The sequence below is a fragment of the Thalassophryne amazonica genome, chromosome 2 (assembly GCF_902500255.1).
Source record: "Thalassophryne amazonica chromosome 2, fThaAma1.1, whole genome shotgun sequence".
NCBI lineage: Eukaryota > Metazoa > Chordata > Actinopteri > Batrachoidiformes > Batrachoididae > Thalassophryne > Thalassophryne amazonica.
In genome coordinates this window covers 94,903,507-94,925,350 of record NC_047104.1, presented here as the reverse complement: position 1 = coordinate 94,925,350, position 21,844 = coordinate 94,903,507, and the positions used below count along the sequence as shown (strand labels likewise).

Genomic DNA, 21,844 nt, shown 5'->3' with positions numbered 1-21,844 from the left:
ATAAAGATGACTGCCTGAAGAGAACATGTAAATTTCCACAGTCATTGATGATATGGGGCTGCATGTCAGGTAAAGGCACTGGGGAGATGGCTGTCATTACATCATCAATAAATGCACAAGTTTACGTTGATATTTTGGACACTTTTCTTATCCCATCAATTGAAAGGATGTTTGGGGATGATGAAATCATTTTTCAAGATGATAATGCATCTTGCCATAGAGCAAAATGTGAAAACATTCCTTGCAAAAAGACACATAGGGTCAATGTCATGGCCTGCAAATAGTCCAGATCTTAATCCAATTGAAAATCTTTGGTGGAAGTTGAAGAAAATGGTCCATGACACTGCTCCAACCTGCAAAGCTGATCTGGCAACAGCAATCAGAGAAAGTTGGAGCCAGATTGATCAAGAGTACTGTTTGTCACTCATTAAGTCCATGCCTCAGAGACTGTAAGCTGTTATAAAAGCCAGAGGTGGTGCAACAAAATACTAGTGATGTGTTGGAGTGTTCTTTTGTTTTTCATGATTCCATAATTTTTCCTCAGAATTGAGTGATTCCATATTTTTTTCCCTCTGCTTGGTCTAAAAAAGTAACCGTTACTGACTGCCACAATTTTTTTTCCTGATTTCTTATAGTGTTTCTTAAAGCCAGAGAGTTGCCATTTGAAATGACTAGTTTTGTGTCATGTCTGAACAACTGAATGAACATCCTCCGAGGCCGGTGATTCCATAATTTTTGCCAGGAGTTGTATATCTCCACACTGGCCTGTGAACACCTCGGTATCCCCCAGTCAGAGGTGGTCATTGTGGCCCAGGAAAGGGAAGTTAGAGGTCCCTTGCTGGATCTGTTGCCCCCCCGACCCGATCTCAGATAAGCGATTGAAGATGAGTGAGTGAGTGAGGATGGGGATAGGCTGTTATTAACAAACAGGTCAGTCAGCAGTCATGGAGAGGAAATAGAATCAGCGCAGGCTGTTACATGAGGTGTCATGTAACACGTGTCATGTCACTCTTAAAACAATCGCATAACCGCCTTGTATTCAGTCACTTGTGTTGCATGTAGGCAGGGAGATAAAATGTGAGATTTTTTTGGTGTCAGCTGTGTGCAGGTGATGCATGCACAAATAGAAAAAACAAATTTCTTTCCAAACAAAACTAAAATATTTTAGTGCTATAGTTGCATAAAACTATAGTTGCATACACTTTTTTTTTTATTTAAATTGTGATTAGTTTTGCCTTTACAATTGCTTCCCTTCAGGGTGCTGTAGGTCATTTTGTATGTATGTGTTTGTTTTTGTGGAAGTAATTATGGAATTTTATAATGCATTCATTTATTTGACTTTAAAATGATGTTGAACATCATACCCTTTAATTTACTGTAATTCAGTAGCAGCACTTAAAGATATTTGTGAGGAACAGAGTAGCAGAAACATGAGAAGCAGAGCTGTTGCTGCAGGAAGTTGAGCTGTGAGTGAGTGATCTGAGGCAGATATAACAGGCTACCACAGAACTTTAGTCTAAGATGTAATTTAGGGGCGTACAAGGCTGTTTGTTTGTTTGTTTTTTAATCCCAACACCCTCACTCCAATTTAGATTACATTGTTTTTTTTGGGGGGGTGGGGGTTGGGGGGGGGTGAGTGTTAGTTTCAGAGTTTTATGTCTTCAGACAGAACCGCTGAGCTCCTCTGACTAAAAGCTGAGGCCAGCCTGGAGAGGAATGTCAGTTGTCACCAGCGCTATTTTAGCAATGTACAGCCAGTAATGATTGTGATCACACAGCAGAACTTGGAACAGCTGCTTTGCTCTTCTTGTTTGTAGCTAGCAGCTTTTATCATGCAGCAATCACAGGAACTGCAGGGGTTACAGAGTTAAATGAATGGCACGTCGGCTCCGCTTGCATTTTACGTCAAGGAGAAGTAACACAGACCCCCTGTCAGAGACCTTCAGCAGCCATGGTGAGGAAAGCAGAAGCAGTGTGTCAGTTTGTAGCCCTCAGGACAGTCTGGCACAGAGTTCCATCCACTTCAAGGTGACTCCTCTGTCACCAGACTATGGTGATTTGGAACGGTATTCTTCTATATTCATACCCAGGGTTAACGCGGAAGGATTTAATCAGAACAGCGTTCTGCAAATCTCGCTGCAGCCTTGTGGCCTTCTCGGTGGAGAGCTGCAGGGTAATCTAGAATCACAGGACTGTGAAGGAGGAACAGGAACTTGCTCTGATGGGGGTTCTTGCAGCAGCAGCAGCATGACCAGCGATGCTGGATACTGTAGCACCAATAGCATTTTTGAGCCAGAGGCTCTGGAAAGAAACAGGACCACCCAGGAGAGGAATCTTCTCTGCTGTAAGTCCAGGATTCCCTTGAGACGATGCTCCTCCTTGGTTATATTCCCAAAGAGCCCTTGTAACACTCCACCTGCCTCCCCAGTAAACCCAGTGGTTGTACCTTCTGTCCTGTCAGCAGGCTGCTATCGTCAATCATTGTTCCAGACACCTGCTAGTGAGTCCTTGCCCGATGAGGAGGAAAACATGTCCAAAGGGTCCACTATCATGGCAGTAAGCAGTCATCATCTCCCAAAAGGAAGCTGTGCAGCTGTATTCAAGGACACCAAACACATGGTGCAGTTTAATCTTCCGTTACAGAATGAATCAAAGTGCAAAATGGAGGACACACATAAAGCAATGGAACAGTCTGCACTGGACAGATCAGATCATCACTCTAGCAGCATGCTATTCCACTTTGCTCATCGGAGACCAGTAATAGCTGAGAAGGGACCTAAAACTACAACTCTAATCAATGTGGAATATCCTGATGCTGCTTTCCCAAGCTGTCACCTAAAGTGTGAACATGACCCTCAAAAAAAGCTTTATCGTAGTACCTCTGCTTGTCTGTTGTCTACAGCTAAACCACCAGAGAATAATCACAAGGCTTGTCTGTTAGGAAGAGGCCAGGGAAATCTTGAGGAACTCCACTGTCATCGTGCCATTCAAAGAAGCATTTCCCTAGAGGTTCCCTACCATAACACTGGAATTTCGTGCCATGTTTTTAACTCAAAGCTTGCTAGCCCTAGCTGTCCACATGTTCACATTCATCTTTCTCCTTACTGCCCAGCTAAGTTGGCTAGCTCGGTTGATGATATAAACACAAGCCACAAAGGGAATTATATTCCAGTAAACCCAGGACAGAACACGAAGGTGAGTTTCTTATCTGGAGTCTACTTTTGCTTCCAGACAGAAGTTTTGAGACCAAGACGTGCTAATATGTCGGAAGCCAATTTGGCATTAGAAATTAGGTTGAATGCTTAATTACTCCGTAAATTTAACCATCATTTCTCAGGGACATGTCACATACACGTTTTTGCTTGCATCATACGTACCATGTAAATGGCTAGTTAGAGAGTGTGATGCACAAAATGCTGTCACTTATTAGGTGGTTTAACTGGTTAAAGTGGATTCCATACCTTGTTCATTTTAAGCAAGTTAGACTTTGTTTTTATCGACAGAACAGTGGAAGTATTTAAGTGGAAGTTGGTCTGACATAAATATAGAAAATATGCAATTATTGTTTGTTTAAAAAATGTGTGTGTGTGTGTATATATATATATATATATATATATATATATATATATATATATGTGTGTGTGTGTGTGTTGTTACACTGTCAGATCAGGCATTAGGCTCATCACAAGCTACGACTGCATTCAGTATCTGAGAAGATTGCTGCTACTAAGTCATGCAGTTAACAGCCCGACGTGGGTAAACATCCAGCGGTATTCAGTTACATTACAGTAATTCAATGCTTATTGCATTCTAATAAAATAGTGACATACAAGGAAATTTTCCTTTAGTGTATTAGTTTACAGTTTTCTCAGGATGTTCTCTATTCCACAATAGACCTCTTTGATATTCTGTTTGTGCTATAAACAGTCAACTTAAGTATTTACCCTGGTTAATTTTAGTTGTGGGAAAAGCAGTGCTGATATAAACGTAGGGCCTCTGAAGTATTCACCCTGACTCCAGATAGTCTGGTGGTCTGTATCTCTGCCCAGTCCTGTGGATTCAAATTTAACAGTGTGATATTGGAGACCTGCGCACTCATGCCAACCATTTGTGGATATGGAGTGTGTGCGTGCATGTATGTGGGGGTGGGGGGTGGGTTCTCAGTAAAAGCATGGTGTGTTCCCTTCCCTGTGGGTCCCCTGCCAGGCTGTGTTTGTAAAGTATCCCATGTCAGCTTCCCTATCCTCCTTCATTTAACATGTTGTCAAGTGAGACCATCTCTTAGAATAATTAGTCGATGTATTTAACTTTAAAGAGCTCAGGCTGTAGAACTAGATCTCTTTTCTAAATGTAAAAGGTTGTAGCGCTGGTGACATGAAAAGCTCCAGCGTTTTTCACTTTGTTGGTGGTACACATTAATCAGATCCATGTCAGATCTCCTATCGCTTTCTCAGAAGTCTGTATGAAATAGTATATGTGTGTTTGCATTCTGATCATGTTGAAATACACCTAAGCAACCATAAATGGTGTAAGGTGGTACCCTCCTTTCTGAATGATTAGGAAGTACTTAAGAAACAAAACTAAAACTAGAAGTGTTTTCGTGACCTATGAAATTGGCATATTTGGCCAGAAATTACCTTATCGTTACAACAGTAAGGGGACACAAATCTGTGTTTATAGTATTGTTCATCAGAATTAATAATATTATTTATGAAGCTCTTTCACTGTAATTTCCATTGTTGTACAATTTAAACATAGTTAAGATTTTTAAAAATTGCAGCAAATAAATCATACACATCATACATTACTAATTAATTTTAATTGAATTTAAATGAATAGTCAGTGGTATTTTTAAAACAGCTGTAAAATAATGGACGATTGTAGTGTTTGCATGAAATGATCTTTCTGCCAGAGTTGCATTTTGATGTCAAGGCATAATTTCATACAGTTGTAACTTTAATTTTAAAAAAATAATTTTGAATTAGCTTTCCTTGGTGTTCAATTAAAATAGGTTTTTATTGATAGCACTTCTCCTTTCTACGTGTCTCCATATGCCTCACCTCATACGTTGGTGTACTTTCACATCTGACCGTTTTACAAAATTTTCCTTTTTAAAATGACTTTACTGCCTAGTTCTGTATAGCTGCTTAGTATTAATATTTAGGCATGGAAGTTTTACGAACAGGAACTCGGCCAAAAGCCATTAAAAATATATGAACTCTCTTGCTTTGGCAGTTACAATAAATATGTTTTGGCTACAAACTTGACGTTAGCATAAACATTGTACAGAGCAGAACATTATACTTAATATGGCTGTCTTTTGCAGTGAGAGAGTTCGAAAGTGTTACATGTTTGACTCTCTGTAAACGTAAGTGCTTGAGGCGTTATTTGCTTTTTTACTTCTTTTTTTTTTTAACTTATTTTGTATTGTTAATTGGTTTATACAGTTACATGAAGACACACAATGGCTCACTCCATCATTTCCTTTCCCAAACATATGGAAAATCTCTTAGCATGAATGTCTTGACATTTTGTAGAAGTGCTCATCTACACCCCCACATCAGAAGAACTTGCTATGGATGCTATGGAAAATGAGAAACAACAGTGATTCTTACATTTACTTTGACTTCTCTTTCATTGCAGACAGTATGGACCAAAGATATTTCATACTATGCGTGGTCAACTTCATTTCATATGTTAATATACATCATTCCAAAATAAAGTTGGAACAGGTGCAATTTATTCTAAATATAAGGACTAAATCATCAATTTTACAGCCGGACAAGTCAGGGGATGGATACATGAACATTTCCAAGTCACTGAATATGTCTTGGACTTTATTTATATGAATCATTAAAGGAATAGAAACAGTGTGGTCCTGTATGGTAAATCTGTGTCAAGTAGGCAGTTCTTAAAAAATGAATGGCCCTGCTGAAAGGAGACTACTGAGGGATGCTCCCATACTGTATCATCTATATTATAATAGCCAGGTGGCCTCTGTGTGCATGCATGTGTATGACTTCGATCACAGACAATGGGGAATGCTGACATTTGCACTTTGCTATGCATATGTATTTTGGGTCAAGGATGAATGCCGCCAGTAAGGAACTAGGACTAATATTTTTGGAGAAAATGTGGATATTAGCTAACAACACTGAACAGTGGACATTGATAATTACATTCTGGACTCGCACACCATTCCAGCAGAGGGCAGTAAATATATATTAAAAACGTGTGTGCGTGATTTTATTTAGTAAGTTCAATATAAGTACATAAAATGTAATTGTAAATGGACTGCATTTATATAGTGCTTTTCCATCTGCATCAGACGCTCAATCCACTTTACAGGTAATGCCTCACATTCACCCCGATGTGAGGGTGCTGCCATACAAGATACTCACTACACACCAGGAGCAACTAGGGGATTAAGGACCTTGCCCAAGGGCCCTTAGTGATTTTCTAGTCAGGCTGGGATTTGAACTGAGGATCCTCTGGTCTCAAGCCCAACACTTAACCACTTGTAAATATGTTAAAAAATATCTGGATGACACAAGAAAGTGAAAACACTTATTTCTGTTGTGGTCCATATAAAAATCAAGTGACAAAATAGAAGTAATATTAGAAGTAATTAGGGATGCACAGATCCTGATACCAGTATTGGGCCCAATCCCGTATTCATTTACTAATCATAAAATTTCTCCGATACTACAACATCCGATACCCTTTACAGCAGCCTAATGTCAACCTCTCAGTGGGGGATTTTCACACACATGCTCTGTAATTTCCGGACTACAAGCTGCTACATTTTTCATATGTTTTGAACACTGCAGCTTAAACAATGGTGCGGCGAATTTATGGATTTTTACAGGCTTTTACAACCCCTGGCAAAAATTATGGAATCACCGGCCTCGGAGGATATTCATTCAGTTGTTTAATTTTGTAGAAAAAAAACAGATCACAGACATGACACAAAACTGAAGTAATTTCAAATGGCAACTTTCTGGCTTTAAGAAACACTATAAGAAATCAGGAAAAAAAAATAGTGGCAGTCAGTAACGGTTACTTTTTTAAGCAGAGGGAAAACAATATGGAATCACTCAATTCTGAAGAAAAAATTATGGAATCATAAAAAACAAAAGAACGCTCCAACACATCACTAGTATTTTGTTGCACCACCTCTGGCTTTTATAACAGCTTGCAGTCTCTGAGGCATGGACTTAATGAGTGACAAACAGTACTCTTCATCAATCTGACTCTAACTTTCTCTGATTGCTGTTGCCAGATCAGCTTTGCAGGTTGGAGCCTTGTCATGGACCATTTTCTTCAACTTCCACCAAAGATTTTCAATTGGATTAAGATCCGGACTATTTGCAGGCCATGACATTGACCCTATGTGTCTTTTTGCAAGGAATGTTTTCACAGTTTTTGCTCTATGGCAAGATGCATTATCATCTTGAAAAATGATTTCATCATCCCCAAACATCCTTTCAATTGATGGGATAAGAAAAGTGTCCAAAATATCAACGTAAACTTGTGCATTTATTGATGATGTAATGACAGCCATCTCCCCAGTGCCTTTACCTGACATGCAGCCCCATATCATCAATGACTGTGGAAATTTACATGTTCTCTTCAGGCAGTCATCTTTATAAATCTCATTGGAACGGCACCAAACAAAAGTTCCAGCATCATCACCTTGCCCAGTGCAGATTCGAGATTCATCACTGAATATGACTTTCATCCACAGTCCACGATTGCTTTTCCTTAACCCATTGTAACCTTGTTTTTTCTGTTTAGGTGTTAATGATGGCTTTCGTTTAGCTTTTCTGTTTGTAAATCCCTTTTCCTTTAGGCGGTTTCTTACAGTTCGGTCACAGACGTTGACTCCAGTTTCCTCCCATTCGTTCCTCATTTGTTTTGTTGTGCATTTTCGATTTTTGAGACATATTGCTTTAAGTTTTCTGTCTTGATGCTTTGATGTCTTCCTTGGTCTACCAGTATGTTTGCCTTTAACAACCTTCCCATGTTGTTTGTATTTGGTCCAGAGTTTAGACACAGCTGACTGTGAACAACCAGCATCTTTTGCAACATTGCGTGATGATTTACCCTCTTTTAAGAATTTGATAATCCTCTCCTTTGTTTCAATTGACATCTCTCATGTTGGAGCCATAATTCATGTCAGTCCACTTGGTGCAACAGCTCTCCAAGGTGTGATCACTCCTTTTTAGATGCAAACTAACAAGCAGATCTGATTTGATGCAGGTGTTAGTTTTGGGGATGAAAATTTACAAGGTGATTCCATCATTTTTTCCTCAGAATTGAGTGAGTCCATATTTTTTTCCCTTTGCTTGGTCTAAAAAAGTAACCATTACTGACTGCCACAATTTTTTTTCTTGATTTCTTATAGTGTTTCTTAAAGCCAGAAAGTTGCCATTTGAAATGACTTTAGTTTTGTGTCATGTCTGTGATCTGCTTTTTTTCTACAAAATTAAACATCTGAATGAACATCCTCCGAGGCCGGTGATTCCATAATTATTGCCAGGGGTTGTATGTAATTTACTCATAAGTCAAAATACATCCATCAATGCTGTCCATTGATTGGCTGAAAGCTGCAGTCGGAGTAAATTCACACACAGAGTAAATAATAAAGTCTTATTTGTTCATTGTGGAATTCATTACATGATCCTGAAGAAAAATTATGCACATAAAGCCTCGTTTCTGTGTAGGCTCTCAGTTGTCCAGGTGGTTTCCATAGTAGAGAAGCTTGAATCTTCGACTGGACTGGGTTGCTTGACGTGAGGACGTTTCACTTCAAATCGCAGAAGCTTCCTCAGCTAAAATTCTTGCTCTGGTAGTTTGACTTCCGTCTTGTAGAGAAGACGTTTCTGTAGAGAAGAAGTTTCATTCTTCTCTACAAGAGTCAAGACAGAAGTCAGACTACCAGAGCAAGAATTTTAGCTGAGGAAGCTTCTGCGATTTGAAGCGAAACGTCCTCACGTCGAGCAACCCAGTCCAGTCGAAGATTCAAGCTTCTCTACCACATAAAGCCTCCTGAGTTTGGAAAATAACATCTGAAAATACTTTAATTGCTTGTTGCGGCTGAAAAAAGTTCCTCTGTTATTTAAATAATAAAGTCTTATCTGTTTGTTGTGGAATTCATTACATGATCCTGAAGAAAAATTATGCACATAAATCCTCCTGAGTTTGGAAAATAACATCTGAAAACACTTTAATTGCTTGTCGCAGCTGAAAAAAGTTCCTCTGTGACTTCAGCACTTTGCGTCAGTTGCTCCGTCAGAACTCAGATCACAGTTTCCTCAGTTGAGATTGTCCATCAGGTTGGTGAGGTTCAGCCCTTGATGTGACAGGCCGATGGGACACCATCTCGGTATGCTACAGGTGCAGAATGTCTGTGGCGCTGCATCTGAACCTCCGCTTACCTCCATGAGCTGCGCTTTTGCACCAGAAGTTGGAAGTGTCACTGTTCCTTGTTAACATCTGAAGTCAACAGGCTATTCTGTCTGAATGTGAGGAAATTATCCCATGATCCACAAAGAAAAAATAAAATCATGTTATAATTACACCATTTTGCCTCCATGTGGTGCGGAGATGCCGCGCAACACCGTGTGGGCGCACACTGTGCTCTTCCAGTATTATGTGTTCCACCTTTGGGACAAAAAACTTTTTGCTATGTATTTGTGTAAGTTACGAGTACATATTTAATTACAAGTTACAAAATAGTGTGGAGAGTGAAAGGCTGTTTAGCGCAGTGTCACACATTGTAGATAAAAAAAACTGAAACGGGCTTACAGCTGATAACGCAGAGAAGCAAAAGAATCGGCCCCTCACATTTTCAAAAAAGGCTTAGTCCTCAGTCATACATAAAGTTAGTGATGGACAATTTCAGTTCTGGTGTGCTGTTGTATATTTTGTAGTGTTGAAGTCCACATGATACATTTCATTGAGATGTCTGATGGTGTCACATTTGTTAAGAAACACGGTTAGTGTTAAAGGACAATTTGTTGTAGTAAAAAAGTGAAGTTACATGATTTAAGTGAAATGTTTGTAAATAAAAACAAAGCTAATGATATTGGTAGCAGTTACAGTGAAAATCTAAAGAACTGATGAATACAACATATTTTCAAAGTCATCATAAAACTGTAATGGTATCATTAAGTATTTGTATCGGTACCCAAATGTATGTATTTGTACTCAGTCTGGAAAAAAGTGGTATTAGTGCATCCCTAATAATAATAATAGTGTGTATATGATAACAAACAACCTAAACAATTTATATATACATTAAGATAGTATTAACATTGAATAAATGATGTAATTAACAGGAAATAAAAGGGTTAAGTTCTTCTAAAAACTGCTGAGGTCTAAGCTTCTAGAAATAGTCTGGACTCACACGCCATTCCAACTTATAGAAACGTCGCATAATTTATTACTACCCTTGAAAAAATGTCAGCTACCTATTTTATGAACACTACCCAACTAGAGCTTGTGGATCCCCACGGGCAACGTGATAGTGTCATATATTTTCCCATACCATATTTTCCCAACTTGTTCTGACTTGGGGTTGTACATAGTTTAATTTTGTGGAATAAATTGTTAGATATCTTAGCTCTTGTTCAAGGTGTAACAATCTTGACATTTAGGTATCACAAGCTGCTAGCCACCCAGAACAGCAAAAACACGGCGTGGGAGATGCATGAAATAGGAAATGTTTACACATTGTTACTATCATTTTGAAATGTTTTTAATATTTTGGAAAAAATGCTGTGTATTACGAGCAGGCTTGCTACACTCAACAAAAATATAAACGCAACACTTTTGGTTTTGCTCCCATTTTGTATGAGATGAACTCAAAGATCTAAAACTTTTTCCACATACACAATATCACCATTTCCCTCAAATATTGTTCACAAACCAGTCTAAATCTGTGATAGTGAGCACTTCTCCTTTGCTGAGATAATCCATCCCACCTCACAGGTATGCCATACCAAGATGCTGATTAGACACCATGATTAGTGCACAGGTGTTGGGTATTTTCTCCTCCAAACATTCTTAAAACCTTTAGCAAGACAAACAGAGTCAAGAACACCAGTGAGACAGAATATCAATTGAAGCTCGCGAGGAGTGCAGACAGTCCGTACACGTAGTACCACTGAGAGCACTGAGGACTGCTGCGCATGCTCACTCTTTTTATTAGGAGAAGCCCTACCCACATTGTGAAACTTGTCCTAAAGGTGGGGGGAACATCGCATGACAAGTTTCCTCCCATAATACAAAACATCTCATGGCACGTATGCCAATGGTTGCAGCTGTGTGGAGAAACGGTTCCTTTTGTTTAATCTTATCATTGAAGGTCAGCACATCCCGTTCTTGCAGGCTCCTCTGTTTGCACTTATCATCTGTTCTGCAAAAGCTTGGAGTGTCCTGTGTTGTACAGCATTCGTACAGCATAAGGTCAAAATAACCTCCAGCTCTTCACTCCCAGTTCAAACTGACCCCAGCATGCTTCACTCCCAGTCGTTAGTGGCTACAAAAACAAAGTTGTGCTATCAGTGTAATAATAACAAGTACATTCTCAGGGTTACGTTAAGACAGGTGCAAAACAGCCCAATAACATTTCATCAGAACAAAGACAAAGGAACAAATGTTTAACAGTGATAAAAATATATACAAAATCTTTAACAACAGGTGTGCCTTAGACTGTCCACAATAAAAGGCCACTCTGAAAGGTGCAGTTTTGTTTTATTGGGGGGGATACCAGTCAGTATCTGGTGTGGCCACCATTTGCCTCATGCAGTGCAACACATCTTCTTCGCATAGGGTTGATCAGGTTGTCAATTGTGGCCTGTGGAATGTATGGCACAACAATGGACCTCAGGATCTCATCACGGTATCTCTGTGCATTCAAAATGCCATCAATAAAATGCACCTGTGTTCTTCGTCCATAACAGATGCCTGCCCATACCATAACCCCACCGCCACCATGGGTCACTCGATTCACAACACTGATATCAGAAAACCGCTCACCCACACGACACCACACACGCTGTCTGCCATCTGCCCTGAACAGTGTGAACCGGGATTCATCCGTGAAGAGAACACCTCTCCAACGTGCCAAATGCCAGTGAATGTGAGCATTTGCCCACTCAGGTCGGTTACGACGACGAACTGGAGTCAGGTCGAGACCCCGATGAGGACGACGAGCATGCAGATGAGCTTCTCTGAGACGGTTTCTGACAGTTTGTGCAGAAATTCTTTGGTTATGAAAACCGAATGTTTCAGCAGCTGTCCGAGTGGCTGGTCTCAGACGATCTTGGAGGTGAACATGCTGGATGTGGAGGTCCTGGGCTGGTGTGGTTACACGTGGTCTGCGGTTGTGAGGCTGGTTGGATGTACTACCAAATTCTCTGAAACGCCTTTGTGTTATGTGGGCCGCTGAAGAGGAGGTACTGCTGGCCCACCACCACCAGAGAGCGCCCTGCTTGGAGTGCGGGCTCCAAGCACGAGAGGGCGCCGGACCCTGAAGAAGTGACAGCTGTCATTCATCCCCTGCACCAGCTGTCACTCGTTCATCATCAGCATCACCATCTTAAAAGCCGGATCGGAACTCCACCTCCTCGCCGAGAAATCGACTACCGTGAGGTAATTTTCTCTGCTGACTTTAACACAGTGTTTAGGATTCTGACCTTTTGTTGCAGCCGGTATCCTGTGGTGTTCACCCTTATCTGGAAGTGGCGTGGAGCGTGACGACGACAACCGCGCTACAGATAAGTGGTCACACTAGGAGCTGCACGAGTGTGTGATTCGGAGGTGGAGGTTCTCCTCCTAACTGTGCACAGACTGTAGACCACTGAGTGTAAGGATTTACACTCACTCATCTTTTTCTGCTTTCTGCCAGCAGTACCAGGGTCGACAGCCGAAGACAGAGGTCACCTGGGGATTCGGGACTTGGCGGCTCCGGTGTTCTTCAGACCGTTGGTGGTGGAGGCCGTGTGGGACGCGGTCTCTCTCTCGTCGGGGTCTTCTATCTTCGAGCCTGCCCACACGTCACCTGGTGTTCATTGACTTTGCAATTTCTGTACATTTAGTTGTGTATTGTCACAACAGTAAATTGTTACCTTTTGGCTTACTCATTGTCCGTTCATTTGCGCCCCCTGTTGTGGGTCCGTGCTACGACACCTTCCCAACACTTTGGAGACGGCTTATGGTAGAGAAATGAACATTCAATACATGAGCAACAGCTCTGGTTGACATTCCTGCTGTCAGCATGCCAATTGCACGCTCCCTCAAATCTTGCGACATCTGTGGCATTGTGCTGTGTGATAAAACTTTTGTTGAGTGTATTTCCTGGCATCAATGTTATGTATTTATGGAAGAATTGATTGTCGAGGAGAAGGCTGTATGCTAGGAATACCACTTAAACAAAAATTGACATTTTGGCAAGGATGCGCAGCACCCCTATTTCTTAGTTTAGAAAAACCCCTGCTATCACCATCACTATGGCACCATCATGATTGCAATTTTGCATTTGATATTGTTTTAAAACCAATAATAATACTAATAATAATAATAGTTTTTTTTTCTTTAGAAATAATCAAAGAAACCCGATGTCATAAAGTTTTCTCAGGTGCAATTTTTATTAAAAGGATGTAGGGTCAGATTTTTGTTTTTGTTTAGCGGTTTAATCTGTGGATTTTTTTTTTTTTTTTTTTTTTTTTTCATATATCAGCTAAACACTGCTCCAACACATTGAAAGCATATGGCAAGTGTGAATCACTGCAGGTGACAATATAGTATGCCTTTTGCAGTTGTCCTCTAACACACTCTTCTTTTTTCATGGTCAGATTTTTGTATTCTTTTTGTTTCATACCAGCTGCATAATGTTAATGAGGTGGTAGGCTACCGACCTCAACAGCTTCATTGCCTCTTGACATTGACTCTACAAATCTCTGTAACTGTAGTAGTCAGCGGGAACACCATTCTTCCTAAAGATATTCCCTTATTGGGTATGTTGATGATAATGGTGGAGAGAACTAACATACACATTGGTCCAAAGTCTCCATTGGTGTTCAGTTTGATTGAGATGTGCTGTTGTAAACCTAAAATATGAGGGTTTTGTTAAATGTTAAATCCTAATAAATTTACTCTTGAGTACAGAGGACCCACTGCATGTTCCTTGGAGAGAGTTGCTCCAAACATAAGTAGCAAAATCTGAAAATCAAGTGTCTGTAAGAGATACTGTGCATGATCTTGATAACTGTATTTCATTTTTTTCTGGCAGACACGTGATGACTTTCTGGGGCAGGTGGATTTGCCTTTACATCAGATACCGGTAATTGCTTGTTTGTTTTTCCGTAGTCATATATGGATGTCTATGACTTATGGTCTCATCAGTTATATGTAGTGTTTTACCATGCTGTAAAAAATTTCCTGCCCCTTTTATGGTCTAAAATTTTTCATGACTATATTAAAAAAATTCAAGCATCTTTGTAGTGAACGATCTGAAATGTTGCTGTTTAAAGTCAGTGAAAAATCTCAATGACATTCGTTGCACTTGATCTGTACAAAAAAGACAGATGTCTGATATTCTCATACAAACCGAGCAAGCGAGGTTAATAATTTGTTTATTATGTTGCTGTTCGGAGCTGTGTTTTTATCGTCTGTCTTCATTTTGCATGTCCACTTCGAGCTCGTTTGCTGTTAATTCCTCCAAATCAAACTCGTCAGTGTAATAAAATTCACTCTGAGAATGGTCTTCTTAAAGTTAATTCCTTTCCGTCTATCTATTTGGGTGTATGTTTTGAGTGATATGTTACATTATATTATTATCTGAATATGGTATTTCATATTGTTTGAAAAATCAGTTTTGTTATAAGTTATATTAAAATAAAAAGGATTCTTATTAAACAAGTTATTGGAAGAGACACACAAAATTAAACAGAACATTTAATATATTTAAAAGTGCAAATCCTCAGTGGCTCCGCCTCCTGAATACAGTTTATTTAAACTTGAACTCAGAGCAAATATTATACAAATAATGAATGTTTGAGTTCAATGGTACGAATATTTCATGAGGTGAAACGAGGTAAAGCCTCGTTGAATGGTATGTTCCAGCTTTCACCACAGGCGCGCGCACACACACATGCAACCGGCTCGGCGCTTGTGCGTGCCTGTACTACCAAAAAAAGACTGTGTACATCCTCAGTGCAGCGAAAAAAAAATTCACGTCAGAAATGAGTCCAGCTTTTCATTCTTTCTTCCTGCTAACAGCCTCCAGACAGCACAGAGGATTTGTTTTGTTTGTGTGTGTGTGTGTGTGTGTGTGTGTGTGTGTGTGTGTGTGTGTGCGTGCGTGCGTGCGTGCGCGCGCGCGCGCGCGTGCGTACATGAGCATGTGTGCACATGTGCGTGCACGAAGACGTGCGTGTGTCTGCGGAGTGCAATGGCACCAAACGTATGGCACCAAATTTGCACTCTAATTGGAACCAAGCGCCACTCTAAATGCAATGCAACACAAAGGGGCTGAATTAAGACCCAGGACACGCTGGAGGGACTACATCTCTCGGCTGGCTTGGGAATGCCTTGGGGTTCCCCCCGGAGGAGCTGCGGGAGGTGTGTGTGGATCGGGAGGTCTGGGCGGCTTTGCTTGAGCTGCTGCTCCTGCGACCCGACTCCGGATAAAGCGGAAGAAAATGGATGGATGGATGGACATACAAAGCACCAATCAAATAACAAGGATCCACTTAGCCGTTATATAATAAAGGATTATTAACCAAGCGAGAGGTCTGTACGGGAAATATCGGACCGAGATGTTGGCAGTACAGACCGAGTGTCAGCGAGGTCTATACGAAAAACACAGAGGTCTGATATTCCTGTACAGACCGAGCAAGCAAGGTTAATAATTTGTTCATTATATGGCTATTATTATATTATATGAACACGCAAACTTACAGTATCACTCGAATATGCTGCTGATGATGTTGGGCTTGTTTGTTTTCTTTACCTCCATGAAGAGGTAAACTTTCAAATTGCGTGTTTTTTCCGATGCTGTTTAGATATTTATGGGGTGCGTTAATGTCCAACTTGGTTTTTCTAATCGTGTTTTTAGCTTCCTGGTTTGTAACAAAAACACGCATTGCAGACCGATTGTCATGGAAACTGGTCCAATAAGGGAAAATATCCGACCGGTAATCAGCCAGAGCGTGCCTAGTGTTGCAGCCATATAATAAAATATTTTATTCAGCTTATGTACTTAGTGAAACGTTGTCCAAATTGTGGGAAATGAGCAAAAAACAGATTTTAGCTGACGTCTCCTCAGTGTTAAGTTAAACTCAGTCGCAAGGAACAGCATGCATTTCACAGTAAAAGTATTTGCTGGGATGCTGGCATTAAGCATTTTATTGTGAAATGGTCTGAGCAACATGAACTATCTGATGTTGTTTAACTTTGCTAACAGTAATGTCAGCAAGCCATACTTGATATTATTTGCAAACAAACGGGAAAAGAACATGCTTAACCCATTGCTGTTCTCAAAAGTCATTCTCCTGCAGTCTCTTTGTTTTCTGACTTTACCCTGACATTGAAGTTGCAGCTCTTGGTCAGCGCTATCTTGGAAGTACGAATGTTATAGCCCAGTCGCACGGCACTTAACGAAGGGCAATGAAGCCCTAACGAAACAAGAAATCTGGACTTTTGTTGACTTTCATTGGCATCATTTAACCTTTGTTCAGCTTCGTTCCTGCAGCTGGATCATCAGGATTTTTAAACTGTTAAAAATTTAAACGTTTTGCTGTCGTTCTTGACATTTTTTAATCGTTTTAGTTTTTGTAACATTATTATTTAGTGTGACTTCGTTCGACCAGCTGAATGTTTTCACACAGTGCAGAAGCCGGTTTGTGAGCGTTGCTGCTGCCGCTGCTTTCAAGTACCGTCGGAAATTACAGGGCAAACTCAGCCTGTTCGCTTGGATTTTTTTATCTGGGTGGGGGGTCAGCTTCAATGGCACTTTATATAGGGAAGCATTAATCTTTTGTTTATACAATTAATTATTTTGTCACAAGCAACTGCTGAATTTGAAACAACAAAAAAGTTGTGTAATTTCCGACAGTACTTGAACGCAGCGGCAGGGACAGCTGCAGCCCCTGCGTGCGCTTATTATTTTTTATTAAATATAACAATATGAGTGTAGGAATGACAAGTCAGCCCTTATGTACATGTGGCAGCAGGTAGATAATTCAAATGATTCTATAAAGAGCTATTCTGGAAGGCAAAATTCACGTTGTGGATCAGCTGCAGCTGGTGGAATAATTGCACATGTGAGTCAATGTGCATTCACACGGACTGATCAATGTACTGCTCTGATATATTCAGTCATCTTTACACTTATATTTATTCTCTGTTTTCACAGTTTTCTGTTAAAAATCAATATATATAGCTTAGTAACGTAATACAGTGATAGATCAGCAATGCGGCACACCAGAGGGTTTTTTTTTTTTTTTAATTGGAGTAAGACGGAGCGCGCAGCGTGTTGACAGACAGTGAGGGTTCAGATGATGATGGAGATGATCCCTCTTTTGTTCTGGATGAGGAACCAGAGCAGGTGGGTCCACCGACGTGCACACAGATCTCCACAGCTTCTGTTTGCAGTTTCTCCAGGACTCAAGCACTGTGAGCTCCGTCCCAGTGCCGAGTCCTGGAACACAGAGATGCAGACACACACTGCTCCAGCTGTGGCTCCAGGCACATTTCGTTTAAAGTTTTGAGATCGTTAGCTTTGGTTTTGTTTTTCCTCTTTCGTCCCTTTTGCGCTCTTGCTTCGCAGGCTGTTAGGTGATGAAGCTCTTTCGTCCACCTTTTCTCGATGAATTGTGACTTTTTTTTAACTTTTTCGCATTCGTTCAGGAATCGTGGTGTGCCATGTGACTGGGCCATTACAATGTTTATCAAAATAAAAATAAAGTTTTGAAAATGAATTCCCCAATTTTTCATAATAAAGCATGCACATTATCATGCCATGCACAAGACATATCCGAAAGCTGAGGCCGATCTGACAAATAGGGAGATATGCAAGCCGCATACCCACACAGAGACGCTTCTTGCTTTATAGATATGTTGTAGAGGTTTGTTTTGACTGAGTTTAAACAGCATATTTTTATAAGTTGTAAGATAAAAAAAAAATCTTGCATTCTTTTTTAAATAATATAAAAAATGTAGATGTGTTAAAGCTCAAGGGGGCACAGACTTTTTTTTTGCAGCACAGCAGGTTCTGACCACAGTCTCATCCATGTTGCCATGAAAATGTATACCCTTATTCTAGTGTCTTCCACATCGAGTATAGTTTTAGAAACAGTCCATCGTGTTTATGTTACATTCCTACTTCTGTTTTATTGTAAATACAAAGCGCACAGATTGTCCCTCATAGCCACTCTTCACCATCATTTCAAATAATGGTGCTTTCACTAGTTCTAGGTTCAGTACATTTGTATACTATTATTTAATAAATCAGTTAAGCTGTAAACGTGACTTTAAAAATATATTTATACATACTTTTTTGTTTTGTTTCTATTCTCAGACAGAAAATCCTAATTCTGAAAGGCCATACACATTCAAGGATTTTCTGCTTCACCCACGCAGGTTGGCATGATTTCACAGTTTTTATTAACCCTTGTTTCTCTGTTGTGCATTCCATTTTTATGTTACCACTGTTTTCCAAACAAAAAGACACATTTCGACATTTTTTTTTTTTAAATTGCTTCCTTCTTTGAACAGTTTATTTTATTTGCCATGTGTTTGCAGCCACAAGTCCAGAGTCAAGGGTCATCTGCGCCTAAAGATGACCTATGTGCCAAAAAACCCCGGGGCAGAGGAGGACGTAGCTGATCAGGCAGAGGACACTGATGTAAGTGTGACCTATGCTTTTTAAGCATCAAGATATGCCATCTTCTTAAATTTCAGTGATCTCCTTTAGCCTTGTGTTTGCGTTTGCCTTTGGCTTAAAACCAGGTTTGTGCTTGCACGCGCACACGTGTTTTAAGCCTTGGTTTCAAGCAAAGTCCACAAAGTCATGCTATATTTGTCCCACTGTGTGTGTGTGTGTGTGTGGGGGGGGGGGATCCTATAAGTTGAGAGCATCTTCAAAGTGATTTGAATACAAAGTTAACGTAAACAGATTGCTCTAAGATGCGATGCCCATGCTGCAGTGGTCCGTGCTGTAAAACATGTTTTTGTGTTGTGCAGCCTGGTTGGGAGTCTATAGAAACTCAGGAAATGTCAGGTCCCAGACAAAACCAGCAGCCACCTGCTCTGCCCCCTGGCTGGGAGGAACGGCAGGACAACCTGGGAAGGACTTACTATGTCAACCACGAAACCAGAACCACACAATGGCTCCGGCCCACAATGCAGTAGGCCTGCTTTTCCTCCTGAGCATAATGCCACTATTTCACTTGCTTCATACTGCTGTATTTAGTGTGTGTGTGTGTGTGTGTGTGTCCTCTAAACAGAAATGATAATGTGTCGACACAAGGACAACAGAACAGTAATGTGGGGGCGGAGCTTGCCTTTAACACCCGCAGGCAAATCTCAGACGATGATGATGTCACTCGAGAATCTCTTGAGGTAGTTTTAACTTTAGACGATTTTTAGAATTTTGTTTGGTTTTATTTTGCCAACCTTAGTCACATTAAAACAATGACAGCATTAAAACTTTTGAGGGCTCTGCTCTCCTTTGACTACTGCATCATGAGGAAAAATCCCCTTTTACATAAATCGGTGAAAAGGAAATACATGGGTAAAAATGGGGTATCTACAGTAGAGCTATAAATGAACTCAGACAGCATTTTCATCATATCTTAAAAATGCAGTGTAATGGATGTGTTCTTGCTCACAACATATATTCCTGGTGATTTTATTAAATTTCTTGAGGGGCTGTTAACCCACTGTGGTACTCATACTGGGACAGGTAGGAGTGGGGATAAAAAAAAATCAATACTCACGATATCGTGATATTTACTTTTCCAACATGAAATCGATTTTAAAAGTCCAAAAATTGATAATCGATTGCTGGTTGAAAAAAATGTGGACATGTAGTACCACTGTTAGTCAGCAGATGCCGCAGTTAATTGTAGACGCAATCTGAATGTTACCCAACGTCACCTCCATTTCAAACAGACTTACGAAAAATTAATGGTAGATTGCAGATTTCGCCAGACATCAAACTGAGCACAATGATTATTTACTTAAAGGAGCTCCAGCAGAAGATTGCAGAAATTAAGGATGGGACAGAGTCTTGTTTTGCATGTCTCACTGGTTAACGTCCAAGTTTTACAAGCATATACTCGTATAAGGCAAGAACCACCATGACGTTATTAATAAAGTAAAAAAAAAAAAACTTGCTGTGTGACATTTATGCATGACATCAGTTGTAAATTCTAAGACTGATGCAGGTCCTTGGTAGAGGAATTTCTTTACAAGTGGCAGTCATAAACATGATAATGCACTTAAAATTTCAAGTTGCAGTGAAACTGCACTACTATGCAAAATATTTTGACACTGACACATTAAAACTGTTCACTATTGTAGATCACATACTCTTGCAATATTCAAGGATCATGATCTTATGGTAGAAGTAAATAGTATCACGGCGTAAGAGAGGAAAGAAATATCCCGTGAATTTAAAACCAAAGCCTCTGTGTAAAGATGTGAATTATATAATGTAAGCACGACATGAGGCTAAAGATCTAAAACTTGCAGATATGTTGCTCAAACCAAATTAATAAATTACATTTTTATCACAATGACGTAGACTGTGGTGAGGTCTATAGGTTTTGCTGTACCTCCTATTGTGTATCACTTGAATAGTTGTTTGGTTTGTTAACAGCTTTGGTTTGTCCTTTCTTGGTTTTGACCTACACATTACAGGAAATAACTGTTGATACATCGGACCCACCCAGCCATTGTGTAAATTTCCACTGTACTGTATCCATGTGATGTGTACTACCCCCCACCCCGTTTTTTTTTTTTTTTTACTTTAAGAGTTGGGAGATCATTGCAGACGATGAGTCCACATTAAACAACAGCACCCTCTTGGTGGGCTCTCCTCCACCTGATGCATTTCTGGACTGTCAGACAAACTCCAATGATCGGAGAAACATTCAGGTTTCAGGGCACACTGGTAGCCAGCGGCGCTCACACCACACGGTAAATCATTTTCAGTGCATCACGAGCCTCCTAGTCACAATCTTCACAGCAAAACGGACCAGTAATGTAATTAACATGAAACCTCAGCTTTCAGTGAGAGAAAGTATAGAGTACACGTTAAGGACCAAGTAGTTGTTGCTGTTGTTGTTTTGTGACATCTTTCTTTGCTGCTGCAGGATCATGCAAGTAATTCAAGCCATTCCAGTCTCAGAGAGTCTCTAAGTACCCGGTCATCATCAACAGAGGAACATCCTGTTAATCCTGTTGTGAGTGTTTTCGCTCCTGAATGAAATAGTTCCTGTCATTCCTGAATAATGTTATTCTTAATGTGTTCAGATGTTTATGTTCCATATTCATAAGCATTTTTAAGTGTCAGTTCCCACAATCAAGAAATTGCTGAGGAGATTTAATGATGTCATTCCTTATTGATTTTTGTGTAACTTAATTAGCTTGGGCGTTCTTAATATTGATTATTTCATTTTTGTTCGTGTTACTCAATAGTTGCTTCCAACATCAGCTGGATTGCCTCCAGGCTGGGAGGAGAAGCAGGACAGCAAAGGAAGACGCTACTATATCAACCACCTCAGCAGATCCACGACATGGATAAGACCCCTTCCTCAGGCACACAGCA

At 40.2% G+C, this 21,844-nt stretch overlaps 1 protein-coding gene across 1 annotated transcript in view; it reads left to right on the top strand.

Moving 5' to 3' along the window:
• nedd4a (NEDD4 E3 ubiquitin protein ligase a) overlaps window positions 1-21,844 on the top strand; it is a 74,869-nt gene that overhangs the window by 34,875 nt on the left and 18,150 nt on the right. The window contains exons 6-13 of the mRNA XM_034189823.1: window positions 14,300-14,350; window positions 18,590-18,651; window positions 18,814-18,916; window positions 19,255-19,418; window positions 19,518-19,632; window positions 21,049-21,213; window positions 21,390-21,479; window positions 21,715-21,834. Of these exons, the coding sequence (XP_034045714.1) occupies window positions 14,300-14,350; window positions 18,590-18,651; window positions 18,814-18,916; window positions 19,255-19,418; window positions 19,518-19,632; window positions 21,049-21,213; window positions 21,390-21,479; window positions 21,715-21,834 (870 nt within the window). The remainder of the gene's footprint in view (window positions 1-14,299; window positions 14,351-18,589; window positions 18,652-18,813; window positions 18,917-19,254; window positions 19,419-19,517; window positions 19,633-21,048; window positions 21,214-21,389; window positions 21,480-21,714; window positions 21,835-21,844) is intronic.